This window comes from Diprion similis, chromosome 8 (assembly GCF_021155765.1).
Source record: "Diprion similis isolate iyDipSimi1 chromosome 8, iyDipSimi1.1, whole genome shotgun sequence".
NCBI classification, from domain to species: Eukaryota; Metazoa; Arthropoda; class Insecta; order Hymenoptera; family Diprionidae; genus Diprion; species Diprion similis.
The window spans coordinates 12,657,849-12,676,470 of NC_060112.1; the positions used below are offsets into that span (position 1 = coordinate 12,657,849).

The 18,622-nt window shown below is 42.8% G+C and overlaps 4 protein-coding genes across 4 annotated transcripts; 2 read left to right on the forward strand and 2 right to left on the reverse strand.

The window, feature by feature from the left end:
* Nucleotides 1-10: 10 nt before the first annotated feature.
* Nucleotides 11-1,210, reverse strand: LOC124409636 (peptidyl-prolyl cis-trans isomerase FKBP2). The gene is made up of 3 exons (XM_046887379.1): nt 887-1,210; nt 482-594; nt 11-250 (listed from the first exon to the last, which is right to left on the reverse strand). The coding sequence occupies exons 1-3, from the start codon at nt 1,049-1,051 to the stop codon at nt 70-72; spliced, it is 459 nt and encodes a 152-aa protein (XP_046743335.1). The 5' UTR covers nt 1,052-1,210; the 3' UTR covers nt 11-69.
* Nucleotides 1,211-1,561: 351 nt separating this feature from the next.
* LOC124409628 (heat shock protein 70 B2-like) lies at nt 1,562-4,047 on the reverse strand. Its single transcript, XM_046887370.1, has one exon. The coding sequence runs from the start codon at nt 3,802-3,804 to the stop codon at nt 1,870-1,872; it is 1,935 nt and encodes a 644-aa protein (XP_046743326.1). The 5' UTR covers nt 3,805-4,047; the 3' UTR covers nt 1,562-1,869.
* A 969-nt stretch (nt 4,048-5,016) lies between these two features.
* On the forward strand, nt 5,017-7,381 carry LOC124409629 (heat shock protein 70 B2-like). The gene has a single exon (XM_046887371.1). The coding sequence runs from the start codon at nt 5,251-5,253 to the stop codon at nt 7,183-7,185; it is 1,935 nt and encodes a 644-aa protein (XP_046743327.1). The 5' UTR covers nt 5,017-5,250; the 3' UTR covers nt 7,186-7,381.
* A 758-nt stretch (nt 7,382-8,139) lies between these two features.
* Nucleotides 8,140-18,128, forward strand: LOC124409634 (ras-like protein 2). The gene is made up of 4 exons (XM_046887377.1): nt 8,140-8,447; nt 16,066-16,153; nt 16,788-16,999; nt 17,195-18,128. The coding sequence occupies exons 1-4, from the start codon at nt 8,343-8,345 to the stop codon at nt 17,384-17,386; spliced, it is 597 nt and encodes a 198-aa protein (XP_046743333.1). The 5' UTR covers nt 8,140-8,342; the 3' UTR covers nt 17,387-18,128.
* The last annotated feature ends 494 nt before the right edge of the window (nt 18,129-18,622 follow it).

The following is an 18,622-nucleotide window of genomic DNA, read 5'->3' on the forward strand; positions in this document are numbered from 1 at the left end:
ATACATTTTACTGCAATACAAATTCATTCGATATCAGATAAAAATGGTTTCACAGGTTGAAAAGTAGAATTAAAGTTCATCTCGAATAACAACATCATCAACTTCTTCCAGTTCTTCTTTTGGCACAAGTTTTATGAGTTCTATGATGAATATAACGGTTGCATCTGGAGGTACTTTCGGTAATGCACCAGGTGTTCCGTATGCCAGATCTGGTGGTATTACAAGTTTTCTCTTTTCTCCTTCACACATTCTACAAAAAAATTGATTAAACGGTAAATGGTCCTCCTTGAAAAGTTCAAATTTATCGGAATCAAAAATAAATTGGAGTAAGTTTCAGTAACTAAAGTAGTGAAATAGGCTAAGAAAATCTACTCGCTAAATGAATATGCCTTTGACTAACAAGGTGATTTGAAAAAGGAGATTCCGGGAGAGGAAATAACATGATGCTCTTGAAATTGAAAAAAATTAAAATACTAAGTACCCCATGAGACCTTGTTCCCATCCTTTGATGACTTGGCGATAGCCTAAAGTCACCGGCAAGGGTTCACCATAAATATAACTACTGTCAATTTCTGTACCATCTTCCAAAGTTCCCTGAGAACGAAGAAATGTGAGAAAGTTATAAAGTAAGGAACATGATATTAGTGCAAATCAAAAACAATAATAACAAGAAATAATAGGTGCTTTCGTTCAAGTATTCGATCATGAAAAACAACATATACGTTTCAATTTATAACATGACGCAAATAATTCTGCAAATCAAGTTGCCGAACTTTTGGTCCGATTTTCGAAAAAAATAGTAAATGACTGTATCACGGAGTTTGCTCCGCAATCGTGGAAACGTTTGAGAATTTGCACAATAACTCTGTAAAAAATACAAGCATACCACATAATGCACGTACAAAGTATCCCCCTTTTTCGATTTGACTTTACATTTTTCCACTCGTTTCTTTATACCAATTTGTAATTTCCTCTTCGAACTGTCATTGGCATTAGCACCAAGTGATAGTAACAAACAGACTGATCCCAAGAATATTAGATAAGTCTTCATTCTTCAACAATGTCTATTATCGTTGTTCAATTCTTAAACCGAACGATAGTTTTTATCCATGAATATACAATCACTGATCAGGTTTTATGGATTTATATCGGACATGAGAGGTTAAGTTAGGTTATGTTTTCTGGCGTTTGCTGCAAAAAACAACCGGCATCTGCATGAGGCTGCTGGCAATTGTGCAACTCAAGGAAGCAACTACGTTAGAATGACGGAAAAGAAAATATTTTCAAACACTAAATAAAGTATTAATTATGTCTGCTGACTAGAGTTTTAGTGGTTTATCTCAGTACATTTGGCCGAGACTGTTATGGGATGAGTGCAAAATTGTAATTCTGGTATTTTTTTCAGTTAATTAGTCTATATACTCGCAAAATCTATTTCATCGTTGTTTGCAAAATAAGTATAAATCACCACTTGATGACTCACTATAGGTATACGTTTACACCGATACGTACTACAAGATTGGATTGGGAGGGAAAATTTGATCAAAAATGAATATTTCATTACAAAAATATTTTTTATTATTCAGTGGTTACTCTACACATATTCATACATTCATTCGGTTCAGTAACATCCATTCGTACAATCTGAATGACTTAAACAAAACTTAAACATGTATAAACCGTGATGCTCACATTATTTACAAATAATTTACAAATAATTTAAATATCGTTAACAGTGTATAAAAAATAACATCAGTCTCATAGGAACGTTCAGAGTAGCTACAATGAACAAATCACTTAATGAAAGATGACTTAGAGTATGCAGTGAGGAGATTCGGCGGTCGCAGAAGACACTGCAGATTCAGGTGTTTAGTCGACCTCCTCGACGGTGGGCCCCGAGTTCCGTCCCCCGGCCTGCCTGAACTGCGCACCGCAGTCCTGAGGGCCGGCGGGTCCGGCGGGTCCGGCGTTGCCCTGGTGAAGCTTGGCCATCACCGCGGAGCATTGTTTCTGAAGAGCCTCGAGCTTGTGCTGGTACTCGTCCTTCTCGGCGAGGGTGTTGTCGTCGAGCCACCGGAGCGTCTCCTCGCAGAGTCCGCTCACCTTGTCCCTGTCCTCCTGGGGGAGCTTCGCCCCGTGCTCCTGCAGGGCCTGCTTGACGTTGAACATGTAGCTCTCGAGTTGATTTCGCGCGGTGACCCTTTCGCGTTGCTCGTGGTCTTGCTCCTTGTACCGCTCAGCCTCCGCGAGCATCCGGTCGATCTCCTCGCGGGACAGCCGGCCCTTGTCGTTGGTGATTCTCACGTCGCTGCTGCGACCGCTCGCCGTGTCTTTGGCGGTCACGTGGAGGATCCCGTTGGCGTCGAGGTCGAAGGTCACCTCGATCTTGGGCACGCCGCGAGGCGCCGGGGCGATTCCGCTCAGCTCGAATCGACCGAGCAAGTTGTTGTCCTTTGTCATCGCCCGCTCACCCTCGTACACCTGGATCGAGACCCCGGGCTGGTTGTCCGCGTAGGTGGTGAAGGTCTGCGTCTGCTTGCAAGGTATGCGAGCGTTGCGCTCGATGACGTTGGTCATCACGCCGCCGGCGGTCTCGATGCCGAGAGAGAGCGGGGCCACGTCGACGAGGAGCACGTCCTGGAGGCCGGAGCCGGCGTTTCCTTCCCCGCTGAGGATGGCCGCCTGGACGGCGGCTCCGTAGGCCACCGCCTCGTCGGGATTTATAGAGAGGTTCAGCTGCTTGCCGCAGAAGAAGTTCTGCAGCAGGGATTGGATCTTCGGGATTCGCGTCGAACCCCCGACGAGAACGATGTCGTGAATAGCCCGCTTGTCCATCTTCGCGTCGGCCAGCGCCTTCTCGACCGGGGCGAGGGTGCCGCGGAAGAGGTCGGCGCAGAGCTCCTCGAAACGCGCCCGGGACACCTTCGTGTAGAAGTCGATGCCTTCGAAGAGGGCGTCGATCTCGATGCTGGCTTCGGTGCTCGACGAGAGCGTGCGCTTCGCCCGCTCGGCCGCCGTACGCAGTCTGCGGAGCGCGCGCGGGTTCTTCCTCATGTTCTTCTTGTACTTCCGCTCGAACTCGGCCGCGAAGTGCTCGACGAGCCTCGAGTCGAAGTCCTCGCCCCCGAGGTGGGTGTCGCCGGCGGTCGCCTTCACCTCGAACAGCGAACCCTCGTCTATCGAGAGGATCGAGACGTCGAAGGTTCCGCCCCCGAGGTCGAATATCAGGACGTTTCGCTCGCCCTTGAGGTTCTTGTCGAGGCCGTAGGCGAGGGCCGCGGCCGTCGGCTCGTTGATGATCCTGAGGACGTTGATGCCGGCTATGGCGCCGGCGTCCTTCGTCGCCTGTCGCTGCGAGTCGTTGAAGTAGGCCGGGACGGTGATCACCGCGTCCTTGACCGACTGGCCCAAGTACGCCTCCGCCGTCTCCTTCATCTTCGTCAGCACCATCGAGCTGATCTCCTCCGGGTTGAACCGTTTCGTCTCACCGCGGAACTCGACCGCGATCTTCGGCTTGCCCCCTTCCTCGACGACGCGGAACGGCCAGTGCTTCATGTCAGCCTGGATCTTGGGGTCGTCGAATCGCCGGCCGATCAACCGCTTCGCGTCGAACACCGTGTTGCTCGGGTTCATCGCGACTTGGTTCTTGGCCGCGTCTCCGATCAGCCGCTCCGTGTCCGTGAACGCCACGTAACTCGGGGTTGTTCTGTTTCCTTGGTCGTTGGCGATGATCTCGACCTTACCCTGCTGCCACACTCCGACGCACGAGTACGTCGTTCCCAAATCAATACCGATTGCTGGCATCTTCGCTTCTTTCAAGTCTGCGTATAGGTGAATCTGCTGTTACACTTTTCGCTAAACAACTTTGCGTAATTCTTTGCTTCGAATAACTCGCTTCCAACTGTTCGCTTGTTTTTCGCTTTGATGCGTTTCGTTTCGCTTGCGTTTGAATACTGCCGGGTTCCGCGCGTCGCCGCCTATTTATACTCCTGCCAGCATTTCCCGAGTCGACGCGAACCTTCTGGCAAATGCCAGGCCGCCGATGCGCTCGCCTCGGTCGTTGCCATGGATACGGCGCTACACTGCGTCACATGATATGTGTATACCTATGGCTGTTGGCTGTCGGCTGTCATCGGCGCGTGGAACGTTCTATGCTCGAAACTTCCATCGCGACGCGACGGTTCGTTCGTTTCTTTACCTAATTTGGACCACCGATGCAGCAGTGGTCACTGTCCGAGCGCTTTTCGAAAATGTGCGAGTACCTCAACCTCATTCATTCACCGATTCGCGAAGCCTCCGAGGCGCCCGTAAGCCCGCAGATGAACGTGTTTCCAGAACATTGAGCATTGAGGTTCTGGAACTTACCAGTGACGAATGGAAACATGCGCACCGGACTGCACTGGCCTGTGTGTTTCAATTGCAAACAGATTTGATGAAATAATCGACGATACTTTTTAAGTAGCCTTTTGGGACTAACTGTAAGAAGGCACGACAAACGAGATAAAATGAAATATTAGAAGGTGTAGGTAAATCAATTAATATATTATTAAATATTTTAAATAAAGTGAATTTTAATCGGTTAGGTTTCATTAAAATGTTTTTCGTATCGTCGAATAATTCATCAAATCTGTTTGCAATTGAAACACACAGGCCAGTGCAGTCCGGTGCGCATGTTTCCATTCGTTACTGGTAAGTTCCAGAACCTCAATGCTCAATGTTCTGGAAACACGTTCATCTGCGGGCTTACGGGCGCCTCGGAGGCTTCGCGAATCGGTGAATGAATGAGGTTGAGGTACTCGCACATTTTCGAAAAGCGCTCGGACAGTGACCACTGCTGCATCGGTGGTCCAAATTAGGTAAAGAAACAAACGAACCGTCGCGTCGCGATGGAAGTTTCGAGCATAGAACGTTCCACGCGCCGATGACAGCCGACAGCCAACAGCCATAGGTATACACATATCATGTGACGCAGCGTAGCGCCGTATCCATGGCAACGACCGAGGCGAGCGCATCGGCGGCCTGGCATTTGCCAGAAGGTTCGCGTCGACTCGGGAAATGCTGGCAGGAGTATAAATAGGCGGCGACGCGCGGAACCCGGCAGTATTCAAACGCAAGCGAAACGAAACGCATCAAAGCGAAAAACAAGCGAACAGTTGGAAGCGAGTTATTCGAAGCAAAGAATTACGCAAAGTTGTTTAGCGAAAAGTGTAACAGCAGATTCACCTATACGCAGACTTGAAAGAAGCGAAGATGCCAGCAATCGGTATTGATTTGGGAACGACGTACTCGTGCGTCGGAGTGTGGCAGCAGGGTAAGGTCGAGATCATCGCCAACGACCAAGGAAACAGAACAACCCCGAGTTACGTGGCGTTCACGGACACGGAGCGGCTGATCGGAGACGCGGCTAAGAACCAAGTCGCGATGAACCCGAGCAACACGGTGTTCGACGCGAAGCGGTTGATCGGCCGGCGATTCGACGACCCCAAGATCCAGGCTGACATGAAGCACTGGCCGTTCCGCGTCGTCGAGGAAGGGGGCAAGCCGAAGATCGCGGTCGAGTTCCGCGGTGAGACGAAACGGTTCAACCCGGAGGAGATCAGCTCGATGGTGCTGACGAAGATGAAGGAGACGGCGGAGGCGTACTTGGGCCAGTCGGTCAAGGACGCGGTGATCACCGTACCGGCCTACTTCAACGACTCGCAGCGACAGGCGACGAAGGACGCCGGCGCCATAGCCGGCATCAACGTCCTCAGGATCATCAACGAGCCGACGGCCGCGGCCCTCGCCTACGGCCTCGACAAAAACCTCAAGGGCGAGCGAAACGTCCTGATATTCGACCTCGGGGGCGGAACCTTCGACGTCTCGATCCTCTCGATAGACGAGGGTTCGCTGTTCGAGGTGAAGGCGACCGCCGGCGACACCCACCTCGGGGGCGAGGACTTCGACTCGAGGCTCGTCGAGCACTTCGCGGCCGAGTTCGAGCGGAAGTACAAGAAGAACATGCGGAAGAACCCGCGCGCGCTCCGCAGACTGCGTACGGCGGCCGAGCGGGCGAAGCGCACGCTCTCGTCGAGCACCGAAGCCAGCATCGAGATCGACGCCCTCTTCGAAGGCATCGACTTCTACACGAAGGTGTCCCGGGCGCGTTTCGAGGAGCTCTGCGCCGACCTCTTCCGCGGCACCCTCGCCCCGGTCGAGAAGGCGCTGGCCGACGCGAAGATGGACAAGCGGGCTATTCACGACATCGTTCTCGTCGGGGGTTCGACGCGAATCCCGAAGATCCAATCCCTGCTGCAGAACTTCTTCTGCGGCAAGCAGCTGAACCTCTCTATAAATCCCGACGAGGCGGTGGCCTACGGAGCCGCCGTCCAGGCGGCCATCCTCAGCGGGGAAGGAAACGCCGGCTCCGGCCTCCAGGACGTGCTCCTCGTCGACGTGGCCCCGCTCTCTCTCGGCATCGAGACCGCCGGCGGCGTGATGACCAACGTCATCGAGCGCAACGCTCGCATACCTTGCAAGCAGACGCAGACCTTCACCACCTACGCGGACAACCAGCCCGGGGTCTCGATCCAGGTGTACGAGGGTGAGCGGGCGATGACAAAGGACAACAACTTGCTCGGTCGATTCGAGCTGAGCGGAATCGCCCCGGCGCCTCGCGGCGTGCCCAAGATCGAGGTGACCTTCGACCTCGACGCCAACGGGATCCTCCACGTGACCGCCAAAGACACGGCGAGCGGTCGCAGCAGCGACGTGAGAATCACCAACGACAAGGGCCGGCTGTCCCGCGAGGAGATCGACCGGATGCTCGCGGAGGCTGAGCGGTACAAGGAGCAAGACCACGAGCAACGCGAAAGGGTCACCGCGCGAAATCAACTCGAGAGCTACATGTTCAACGTCAAGCAGGCCCTGCAGGAGCACGGGGCGAAGCTCCCCCAGGAGGACAGGGACAAGGTGAGCGGACTCTGCGAGGAGACGCTCCGGTGGCTCGACGACAACACCCTCGCCGAGAAGGACGAGTACCAGCACAAGCTCGAGGCTCTTCAGAAACAATGCTCCGCGGTGATGGCCAAGCTTCACCAGGGCAACGCCGGACCCGCCGGACCCGCCGGCCCTCAGGACTGCGGTGCGCAGTTCAGGCAGGCCGGGGGACGGAACTCGGGGCCCACCGTCGAGGAGGTCGACTAAACACCTGAATCTGCAGTGTCTTCTGCGACCGCCGAATCTCCTCACTGCATACTCTAAGTCATCTTTCATTAAGTGATTTGTTCATTGTAGCTACTCTGAACGTTCCTATGAGACTGATGTTATTTTTTATACACTGTTAACGATATTTAAATTATTTGTAAATTATTTGTAAATAATGTGAGCATCACGGTTTATATAAATAAGCTTTAGTTAAGTGTCATTTAAATTATAATAATGGTACGTAACTGAATTTGAGTGAATGTGTATGACTGCCAACAGTACCAAATAAAATGAACAAATTTTTTTTATATAAATATTAGTTTTTCTTCATTCATCCTTATTTCATGTTCATTCTTTTCCTCCATCTTTCTAGAGCCCTCCTCATGTTTAATTCAAATGTCAATAGTTCAGCTTAGTATCGTTTGCAGCACCAACAATAGCGTAGCTTCAATATTCAATAGTACTATTTTACAGTGACTTAAGACCGTTGACTACGTCTGGCAGAATCTGTTCAAACTCATGAGCAAATTTTAGACTTTTAAATTTCTTCATCAAGTTTAGATGAGGGTGTAATATATTTTCGAAGTGTCCAAACTCAGGATTCAATCCACCAGCACTATAGATTGAGAAATCTACGCAGAATGATTAAGGTCTCGCAAATCAAGGAAAACTAAATGTACCGAAAGGAAAAACCGGACCTAAGGGTTGACTACATGAATCTAAGTTTTGCATTATTTTATTTATTAATGAAATACTAGTTACAAATTAAAAACAACTCGCGAACTCCAGATTCGCAATGGCTACATTAATAGACTGTCCAGCACGAAGTTTGAATAAGCCGCCGCCTGGCGAGCATTGGCAGGACTGAATACCGCCATGAATTATGTAGTTTTCTTGCGCGTATCAGCCTGGCAGCACTGGGCACGTAAGTGCAGCAGCGGGCAAGGCAGTGAAGTACCCGAGAACAAAACACGGTCGCTAGCGTGAAGTTGAGCGCTAACTAGACGGCAAAGAGTCATTGGCGGGTGCGGACTGTTCGTACGTAGCGTGTGTTGAGTGGTTCTTTTATCCCCTCATTAGAAAAACAGTGATTGTGGTAATAAATTTGGAAATCGTTGAATGTATGAACGGACGATCGCATAGATCGTAATAACAAAATGTCAAGGCCAGGTGACAGACAGAGCTATGCGCAGACCTATAAATTGGTGGTCGTGGGCGGGGGTGGTGTTGGAAAATCAGCAATAACGATACAATTCATCCAAGTGAGTTTCATGCATTTTTATTCTTTTTCCATCGCCTCAATTCCTACTTCCTTCGTCGAACACATACGACGTAGGTAGCCGCTCGACAGCTTATCCGTCAAAAAAAGGTTCGGTTCCTTCGCGTCGCGTTCCATCGTGTCTAACGAAATTTATATGCGCGAAAAATGCCTAAAAATATCACCAGTGTTGACTACCCTGAAAAAATCAGGAGAAACTAGTTGTTAAAATCAGCAGCTGACATGCTTACACTCAAGATAATGATTACGGTGTATTTTCGTTATATATTCCTCACATCAGTCGACTTAAGGCCGAAATCCTTTTTAATGTGTAATAGTTTCGTTCGGTAGATAGTTGTCAGTCAGAAACGTCAATGCGGCGTATAACTCGCCTTCAAAGTCGTGGATATTTGTGGACAGCTGACAATGAGGCGAAATGTTGGAATACCAACTGACACTTGACGTCATCGTAATCAGCTGAACGTTGAAAATATTACATTAAGATTCCGTCCGTATACGGTTAGAAGATAAGAACCTTAAGACGCAGCAATTCGTGTTACAATGGAAAACGCCAGAGTACGATTGTAAAAAGTACACCAAACTTATATAACAAATGGGCCGCCGCCCCTGCTCGCTTAGAAAATTTTCTTTCATCGGTTTTCACGCCGACGTATGTGATTCTGCCGAATAATCTTCGCCTAACCCGATTTTGCTTGTCAAAGAATGACAATGGTCATCGGCAATAACTCGATCGGTAATGATGCCAAGTTCGCGAGCCATGGGAGGAGCGTTTCGTATCTCATCAGCAAACGTATATAGTTATGTAGTTTAATTACGGTGAATAATTATATTCAAGCCGTTTTCCGAGAACACATCGATATGCATAATGCAGGGCACAAGGTTTCGTACTCCCCCCCCCCTCCCCCCCAGCGGTTATTACACATTCGTACAACGGTCCTTCGCCAGCGCAGCTTGCGTATTTGGCATTGGAGTCCAGATCGTCACTCCTTGGGATCGCCTACACAGTTTAACATAGGCGGTTTTACAATGGATCGCCGTTCCTCTCACGTCGGCCAAAACACGCACCGTAAAATTTATCAAATTCATCAATGTATCGCATCGCGCGTAATTCGTTATCTTTAACTGATCGCTGCTGCTTGAACAACTTGATTTGTTTTCCATGTAGTACGCACATTTTATCTGTCGTATTCGTATAATACGATGACGTTTACGAGGTGTCAGTCAGCTGACCTCGAAAGCCGGGAAATATTCAAATTACTTTGATATTCGATCTAAGTCGCGTAAAAGATTTATAAGCTCGACAGAACCGCATTTTTGTTTAAATTATTTTCATTCTCGTTAACTTTCTGAAATTCTGTCGTTTACTTGTTCTTAATTTACGCATAAACAAACAAGTTATAAGAGTCATCTGAGAGTGACAATACTTAGCGGTACGCCTGCCTTTTCTGCTGACATTTATTTTTATATTTGCGCAAGTTGATGTTATTATATAAAAATATTTTCGGAATGTCTGCTATATTAAGAATCGTTAAGTTTATTTATTTTGAAGTTTATAAGTCAGGTTTAACATCAGTCTGATTCAACGTTGGGTTACATTATTATTTCGTGATTGCAACGTTTAATTATAGATAGATAAGAATTTATGCTTGTTTATGTACATCCCGCAAGAATGCACTTAGATAAACACACCTTTTTACAACTTCGGTGTGGATGCCTCTGAACATGCCTGGAGGATCGTTATTGTATGTGTATGTATGTATTATAGACGAGCGAATCGCCTGCGCTCTACTATTTTTGGCAGTCACGGTCTGATCCAGTCGTCGGACCTCGATTTGTAGTGTAGACCGTTCACTTTAAAAGGCTGACGGAGGCTCAAATAAATTCTAAAAATGCGGGGAATCGCCAAATCGAATTTCAATTTGCCCAAAAATATCCGTTTCGTCACAAGTATTAAGCTCTACTACTGCGTTCATTGCAGTATCACGTAACTAAACACATTATGCTAGGTATTTTAATTATCTAAACGCCGTCCATCCTGCAGATAACTCTATTAAACTCTATCTACTTATGATTTTTTCAAAGAATTTTGTGCAGTTGGTCGTAGATGTGTGTGTGTGTGGGGGTATTATTTGAGGTTGTTCGAGATACCAACCGTTGCTAACTTCTTTGATTACCACTAAACGGGCAAAAGAATGTTTCATACCTGTATGATTCAGTACGAAAAAATGAAAATTCAATACGATAAGAAACATCTATCTGACGACAGTCTTAAATATGACTAGGCTTATTCTCATTCCATTTCTGTTTATTGCCAGGGTGATGAGTCACATGGTGAGTGTAACATATGATATAATAGACTGATACAGCATACACATAATTAATGTCCGCACATCACAAATCGACTATGATAACAGACTCGTAATAATAATATGAAACTAAGTTTACATTGTCTATATTCCCCCGTACATAATCATACTCTAATTGAACGCATTAACTGTTTCGTAGTAGCCCCCCTCCCCCAATTTAACACAATTTGTTGATGTTATCTCGTTATTCGAACAAACAGCTGCTCATTTATCTTAATTGTAAGAGAAATTGCGATGAATGAATTATAAAACGTAGGTGCGGTATTAACCACTAATTGCACTACGATTAACGACATAGTGCTAAACGGTATGTTCCTGTATCTCATTACGTGATTTTCCTCTGTAATACAAGTGTACGTAATCAATGGTAAGCGCGGTAATAAATCCGCATGCGTAAGAAAAATGAAACACATTTTGTATGCTTATACACTGCATGTACCTAATGTATGAAAGCAAGTTTTGTATCGCGTGGGTTATCCTGTGTGCATTCCACCGAAACCTACAAGTATATTCCGTCCTACGCGCTGTATATTTTCCATTTTATTTTATGAATTTTTATCACATACGTCAAATTCAGCTTGCTTTCACTGCAGGTTTACGAAATATGTATATTACAATTATCAAATAAAGGATATTACATGTACAGATGATAAAATCTGGAAACTCCCATATTACTGTTACTTTTTCTCTTAATCGTTGGGTAATAAGCCTACAAACATTTATTTTCGTATTCTTATTTGTATCTGTGTTCGGTTTGATTTTTATTAATGCATAATCTTTTCTCCTGCAGATAATAAACGAACGAATCTGTATTACACGGGCTCTTTTAATTCGTGCGAGGAAGTTAATTTTATTTGATGATATGTCGTGTAAGTTTTGTCGATCTGGGTGTGAAGTGAAGTATAATAATACAAATGAGTGGATTGCGCGACGTCCATTTAAGATTAATTTTGTTAATTGAATTTCTGAACAGTTTTCCAGGGACGCATTAAACGATATGGTTTATATCAAAGGGGCTAACATTTTACTTTCATGTATATACAACATAATATCCTGCTCGACAATGTACAAGCTATGTTAAAAGAAAATATTTTTTCAACGAGCAAGAATTATTCAAATATAATTTCCAATTATTTGGGAACTTGAAATGATGCTGCAATTAAATTCTTGTCATTATTGTATATATGCTGCGGTGAAATTTTGCACCTGCAAGTGTTGTATATAAAATTGTGAGATTGATTATTATTGTATACGAAATGAGGCATTGTTATGCATGAAGTAATGCGTTTATACAAACTGCAACCTTTGAAAGGCTGATACGGATGCCTAATCATGTGATTTACTAAATTGACGTATACGATAACATAAATAATGTAATACGAATGCAACGACTGCGGCAGAATTGCACTCTCTGTGCCTCGGGGAATCACATATATCGCGCAGCCTATTATTACAAACTGCTGCCTTTGTCAAGTTAATAAGAACCTCGTGTTATACGTGATTACTAATATATATTTATAGAAGTGAAGATAAACTGATTTAACTCGTTACAAACTACGGTCTAATTTCTACACGTAATATCAATTCAATTACTGTGTTATTATGCATGTTTGGTTGGCAGTTCAAAACTTCTGGGGGAAATTTTAATTTATGTCTGGAATATTAGTGGTGTAACATTATAAGCGTATTGCGATAAGAGAGATGATGAAAAGCAATATCATAAACTCGTTAGTCAGTAAATTTCTCTTGTATAAATTATTCATCGCGTAAGGGATATGCGCAGCTGTAGTTTTTACTATTGAAATAGCTTTATACATGCTTATAGCTTATGTATCAGAATCGAGCTGTCACAATGACGTAGGTTGAATGGACGGACGTTTTGCGGTAAGTTAAAAGCGGAATGCTTCGTAGTCGGCCAAACAGTCAACTCGTGACTTGTGATGCCTGACAATACTGCACATCATAAATAAGCTGTATGGATATTATGTATAGCGATGAAATTACTTCTTTTCCGAGTGATATTGATGTGCAAAAAATTCAATTAAGAAATCGAGAATTTTCATGACGTATAATTCAATCAAAATAGAAATCCTGATCCGGTCAATATTTAAAAAATATGCAAATTTTCCTTGTATCAAATTTCCATCGACCAAGTTATTTCCACATAGTTTTATTTCTTTCGGTCTGGGTTAGATACGGAGTAGAGGGAGAGACTCATATTCTAAATCTGTGCCCTATCATCTCGACCGTTTTGATAGACCAGACTGAGAGTTATATCGAGCACAAGGTGATATCACTGCTGCTTTCGGTTCAATGTCACGCATGTTATAGTTTGAGGCTTCCTTACTCTGCACTGTTCCAGAAACTCGACTCTGGTTCTTCGACTAAACTCTGTCGGCTGCTCTTATCTCATTTCTGATAACTTTGTATTGTACCTATGGTCAACAGGAATTCAATGTCGTAGAAAATTATCTAGAAGGGGTAATCTCTCAGTATTAATGAGGTCTTCGCACTAATCCTTGTGCGACCAGGAGTTGCCTGATGTTGTCAGTTAACCCACCGACCATTGGCGAACGTATACGAATTCGTCCAGTCTGACTTCCTGCTCAATCATCGCTCGACTCGATTTTCTATTCTTACTTAGATTGTAATTACTAAATTGCTAGATATTTTCTTAATCCAACTGCCGGAATATCAAAAAGAAACCTCGTAATAAGTACCTAAATGGTCAGGAAGGTATTTCTCTTATTTTTTTTTTTTATTCTTTTTAGTGGGTAAAAAACAGCGACAGACCAATTCGTATACGTTGGCCAACGGAGGGTGAAATTCCCTTTTTCCGTTATTCGTCCAGCCTGTGACTCTTCGCTGCGATCCTTTACGCGAATTGCTAGCTCTGCATGGATCGTGGGAAAAATCTAGTTCCTATCGAAGTAAATGTTGTACGACAGAGTTTATCCTCTGTAAGGTCGCGATGTCGTTGTCCTTTCACGTGATTTCCAGACTTCCTCGAACTTCAAAGGCTTGTACTGACATATACCTATATAATCGAAACGAGGCGATTGCCCGTTGCTGTTTAAAGCGAAACCTGCACCCATTGCATGCACGTGTTGTTCTTGCGGCAGCTTTTCACCCGCTCCGTAGCAGCCGGCTTTTATAACCTGATCTAAAATACCGGATGTTGAAGCCCAAACACGGACAAAGTATCTTTGAGCTCTGCACGTATCTATCTTATACCTTATATCGTGCAGCATGGTACGACTTTGAGGGGAGGGGGGGTGTCTTCGAGATCCCGCATATAAGGCAGGGATTCTGCACTTGAGATATGTCTTTCAACCCAACGAGCACCGGAAGTTAAGATGTCTTGGGTATGGTTTTACCGAACACCCTGCATCGCTCTGCAATTTCTACCGAATGATTGTGAGAAGAGAAACTATCTATATTATTTATTCCGTGGTTCTTTTTGATCTATTATTCAGGTAGATTATGAAAATCACTGTCTCGATGGTATGAAAACAGCCGCCAAGATTGTTTTTAGAATTAGCTTATCACCTTGTGGAAAATTTTTAGTCTTCAGAGATTTTTAGAGCTTTATGAAATTTTAGATAGAAAACGCAACGGCAGGAAATGAAAAACTACCAACTAAAATATTTTTGATTTCATAAATTATAAAAACCTGTATTAAATTATTAAATAGTTACGTATAATAATATAACTAGAGTCAATCGGTTCGGAAGTCTGCGTTGTTATCTCCATCCAGATAAACCAATTTGGCGGCTAAAACAGATGATTTATTATGTTTTGTTCGAGCTTACGTAACAGTCATAATCGGTTAAAAAAAAAACAAACAAAGAGACAAAACGTACCGTGAAGAATGGTTTTACCGTCTTAAAAGAATATAAATCTCGAAATATTGTAAATTAAAGAAATTAAATTTTTCTGGATACCAGATTTGCTAGCATTTTCTTGCTATCGATAAGTTATATTCCGGCGGCGGCATTTGATATTATTTATTTATATGTATATTTATATTCGTATGGAAACAGAGAATTCAAAATAAATTAAAAAATAATATAAATAAATTAAATAAAAAAAGAGATTGATTTTGGTATTGAAAAACTTGCAAAGTTTATTCAAAAATTTACGAATTCTTTGACCGAGAATTTTGAAATTGATTTTTAGATTCACGTTTTTAATAAATCGTACAATTTCAGGCGCCATGTGTTTCCTGGACAAAAAATTACCTGAAAACCGAGAAACAGAGAATCGAGGCGCTGTTTACGAGGCAACAAGTCGAGACACTCCCTGTTTATGCTGTATTAGAATATATTGATTTCACGTTATTGGAAACACGCATATACCTATGTATACGAAATCGAGCGTTTATATTTGCCTTGGAAAAGCCGTACACATAATGTATTATAAATATCGAACTCCCTCAAATTTCTATCTGACTTATTTATGACGAATATTCGCATCACCTCCAGCTTCTCCTTTTCTTAAATGAAATTCCCAGCTCTAAAAACAAATACAAGTTGTATATGTGCATAAGAATTCCACGTAAATCTATATAAATCGATTGTCTAACGTTAACCCTTTTTTCGAATCAACTATTATTACAAGATAGTATTCCAAAATCTGATTTCAGATTCGTAATCAGCGACCCTAAAATCCCTGGACAGAGTTTGTCCTCCAAATTCGACCGAATTTGAAATTTTCGTACACCATATTGGATCCACCATCTTGAGTTTCTGAAATTCGGTTTCAGATTCGTAATCAGCGACCCAAAAAACTTAAAACAAATAATTTATGTAAAATGTATATGTGAGAAGGAATAACTTTGTCAGAAATGAATTATCCTTTAATATTCACGATTTTTTTCAATCAATTTGTTTCTAACAATAATAATTTACATTACATCGCACTACTTACTCTCGAGTATTGAAAATCTATCAGTATACTATCAGAAATAGCAAAAAACCGTGAAAATCATGTTGAAAAGTTCTCTAAATATCCAATAAGTGGATGTAAAATAGATGGTAAGAATACTTACCACTAGGACTTGAAGGGTTAATCAACATATTTGTCCTGATCGATTGCTCTATTAGTTTCTGATCATCAATTGCTCTCCCGGACGAAAAGATTCTCGCAAAAGGAAAAGTTGACGAATTTTTGAATCTGTCATTCGTTACGGTCTATTTCTCAACTCAATTTAAATCGCTGCGCCTTTTATTTCAGAGTTATTTCGTCACCGACTACGATCCCACCATCGAAGACTCGTATACGAAACAGTGCGTCATCGATGACACACCAGCCAAACTCGACAGTAAGTAACTCTTCCATTCGGTTTTGTTTTTATTTGTCTTAACCTTCTCTTTGTCTCACCGTATCTTCTTAAATTTATACGAGTGTTCCTTCGAGGGAAGAAAAGCGCATAGCTCGCCACTTCATCGCTATTACATTTATGTACTTTTGTTTTATTAATGTTTAATTAATGTTATTTTCACGCTGTATTTGTTTTTCTTGAAAAAATTTCTAGGACACTCCTCTGTGTACATTACGTATATTAACATAAATACTGCATAGAGCCAAACTCTCGTGGGTAGCCATCATTAAAACAATCTGAATATCCACTCCAACGTATATCTAGGCGCTGGCCCTATACTTCTTGTAGATTATTTTCTCCCTCTTTTGAGCCGAGCATTTGAGAGTCTAGCCATAGCGGCAGCTGATACCTCAGCCGCGTTTGCGGCCGCACCTTCTGTTAACGATCATAAACAAAGTTATTTCTGGCAAAAGTGTTACTTATTTCCCGACCATGGGAGCACAAATGCTTTTTAGAATTCTCCTGTCGAATGAACGACAATCAATAGATTAAACAAGAATGATACGGACTTTTAGCTTCTATTATACGCTTAACGTAATACTTACGTCTTTTCTTTGTTAACTTTTTTCCGCAGTCTTGGATACCGCCGGACAAGAAGAATTCAGCGCAATGCGAGAGCAGTACATGCGTAGCGGCGAAGGTTTTCTTTTAGTATTTTCCGTCGCCGATCACTCGTCTTTCGATGAGATGTTCAAATTCCACCGGCAAATTCTCAGGGTTAAAGACCGTGACGAGTTCCCGATGCTAATGGTTGGCAACAAAGCTGATCTGGACCATCAGAGAACCGTGAGTATAAAATCAACTCCTCATTTTCTAAAGTCTCGCGTAAAAATAGAGTAATTTCAATTGTTAATCTTTATGATGAAAAAAAAACGTATGATTTTGGCCATTTTTCTTATAATTTACTCATTTTCAGTCGAGGATATTCAAGCTATGAGGTCGTATAACTTTTTTGACAGTTTGTACTGACTTTAAATGCAGGTTTCCATGGAGGAGGCGCAAAACTTGGCAAGGCAATTGAAAATTCCGTACATCGAATGCAGCGCGAAACTGAGGATGAACGTCGATCAAGCCTTTCACGAGCTGGTGCGAATTGTCCGTAAGTTCCAGCTCTCTGAACGACCTCCGTTAAAGCCGAACTATAAGATGTCGAAGAAGTGTTGCGTTTTGTAATGAAAATTCATTGCTTCTATACATCGATATATCAACATACGTGTCATCGGCAACATTGAGAAAATTAATGGAAACAAGGTTTAAAAAAACAAGTAGGGCGATAAAAAACAAATAACAATAAGCCGTTGAAAATACAACGAGATAAAGTAAACAATAACGATGATCAATCACTTGCCATTTAAGTTGCAGCTACGTATGATACAACAGAGCAGAATAGAATTTTATAACGGTTAAGAGTTACAATTTTTAATTTGCGATTCTTTTTACGTCATAATGTTGGTGAACATGTAGCAAGTGATATTTACGTTGAATGTGAATTGACCCAAGCTTTATGCCTACCTAGACTTAAGTTAAGGGGTAACACCTCTCTATCGGTCAAAAAAAGGCCTAACTTTTGAAAAAGGAATAGGATTTCTATTCAGAGGGTTTATTGGACACATATTGGAGCATGAAACAAAAATTTTTTATCATCAGATTTCGTGTAAAGTATAAAACCTGGAATAAAATGTATATATTCTATTGCCTATGGGACTATGTAGGTTTTTTTTTGTGAAATTTTGTAGAAATGGTGCACTTTTGAAAAAATTAATCAATTTTTGACCAAAAAATAAGCAGTAAATTGTTTGTAGGAGAAGTGTACATTAAATTAAAAAGGGCTACGTACTAGCATAGAGAATGCTACTGTAAAAATTTCAAATCGATCTATGTAACGGTGTTCAAGTAATCTGTCCTCCCAGTTTGACACAAGTGGTTTCGAGAAGAATTCGTTTGAAGTTTTACGAGCACTTAAATCCTTGAAGTTTTTGGTCTTTTCAAATTGAAGCACTTCCCTCTTTCGAATTTTCTTTCACTATAGGATCTACTGGATGTTGTTTTGGTGACCCTAAAATATTGCTTAAACACGAAAAAAAAGATTGAATTTTTAAAAATCCTAGAAGGTGGTGTTACCCTTTAATATAACAAATCCGTAAAGGAAGACGATGGCATTGAACGACATTTCTGATAAGTGCGTTGAATTAATAATTAGTACTAGTAATAAGAATATTAGTGATAATAATAATCTCAAGATCATCGAGGAAATAATTGCGATTTAATGCTAATATTTATATACATACATTATTGTTGTATCAAGTTTCATTAATCGTTATGATGCATACGACAGAATATCATCCAAAAAGAGTGTAAACCTTAAAACTTTAGCAGAAATTTTTATTTCCTATCGAAAATTATCAACAG

Bases quoted from the DNA above. Each gene is read 5' to 3' on its own strand.
- LOC124409628 (XM_046887370.1), bottom strand. From the start codon at position 3,804: ATGCCAGCAATCGGTATTGATTTGGGAACGACGTACTCGTGCGTCGGA.
- LOC124409634 (XM_046887377.1), top strand. From the start codon at position 8,343: ATGTCAAGGCCAGGTGACAGACAGAGCTATGCGCAGACCTATAAATTG. The intron at 8,448-16,065 runs GTGAGTTTCATG...CTTTTATTTCAG, and splicing joins TAACGATACAATTCATCCAA to AGTTATTTCGTCACCGACTA. The intron at 17,000-17,194 runs GTGAGTATAAAA...CTTTAAATGCAG, and splicing joins ATCTGGACCATCAGAGAACC to GTTTCCATGGAGGAGGCGCA.
- LOC124409636 (XM_046887379.1), bottom strand. From the start codon at position 1,051: ATGAAGACTTATCTAATATTCTTGGGATCAGTCTGTTTGTTACTATCA. The intron at 595-886 runs GTATGCTTGTAT...CTTCGTTCTCAG, and splicing joins CTTTGTACGTGCATTATGTG to GGAACTTTGGAAGATGGTAC. The intron at 251-481 runs GTACTTAGTATT...ATTTTTTTGTAG, and splicing joins TGGGAACAAGGTCTCATGGG to AATGTGTGAAGGAGAAAAGA.
- LOC124409629 (XM_046887371.1), top strand. From the start codon at position 5,251: ATGCCAGCAATCGGTATTGATTTGGGAACGACGTACTCGTGCGTCGGA.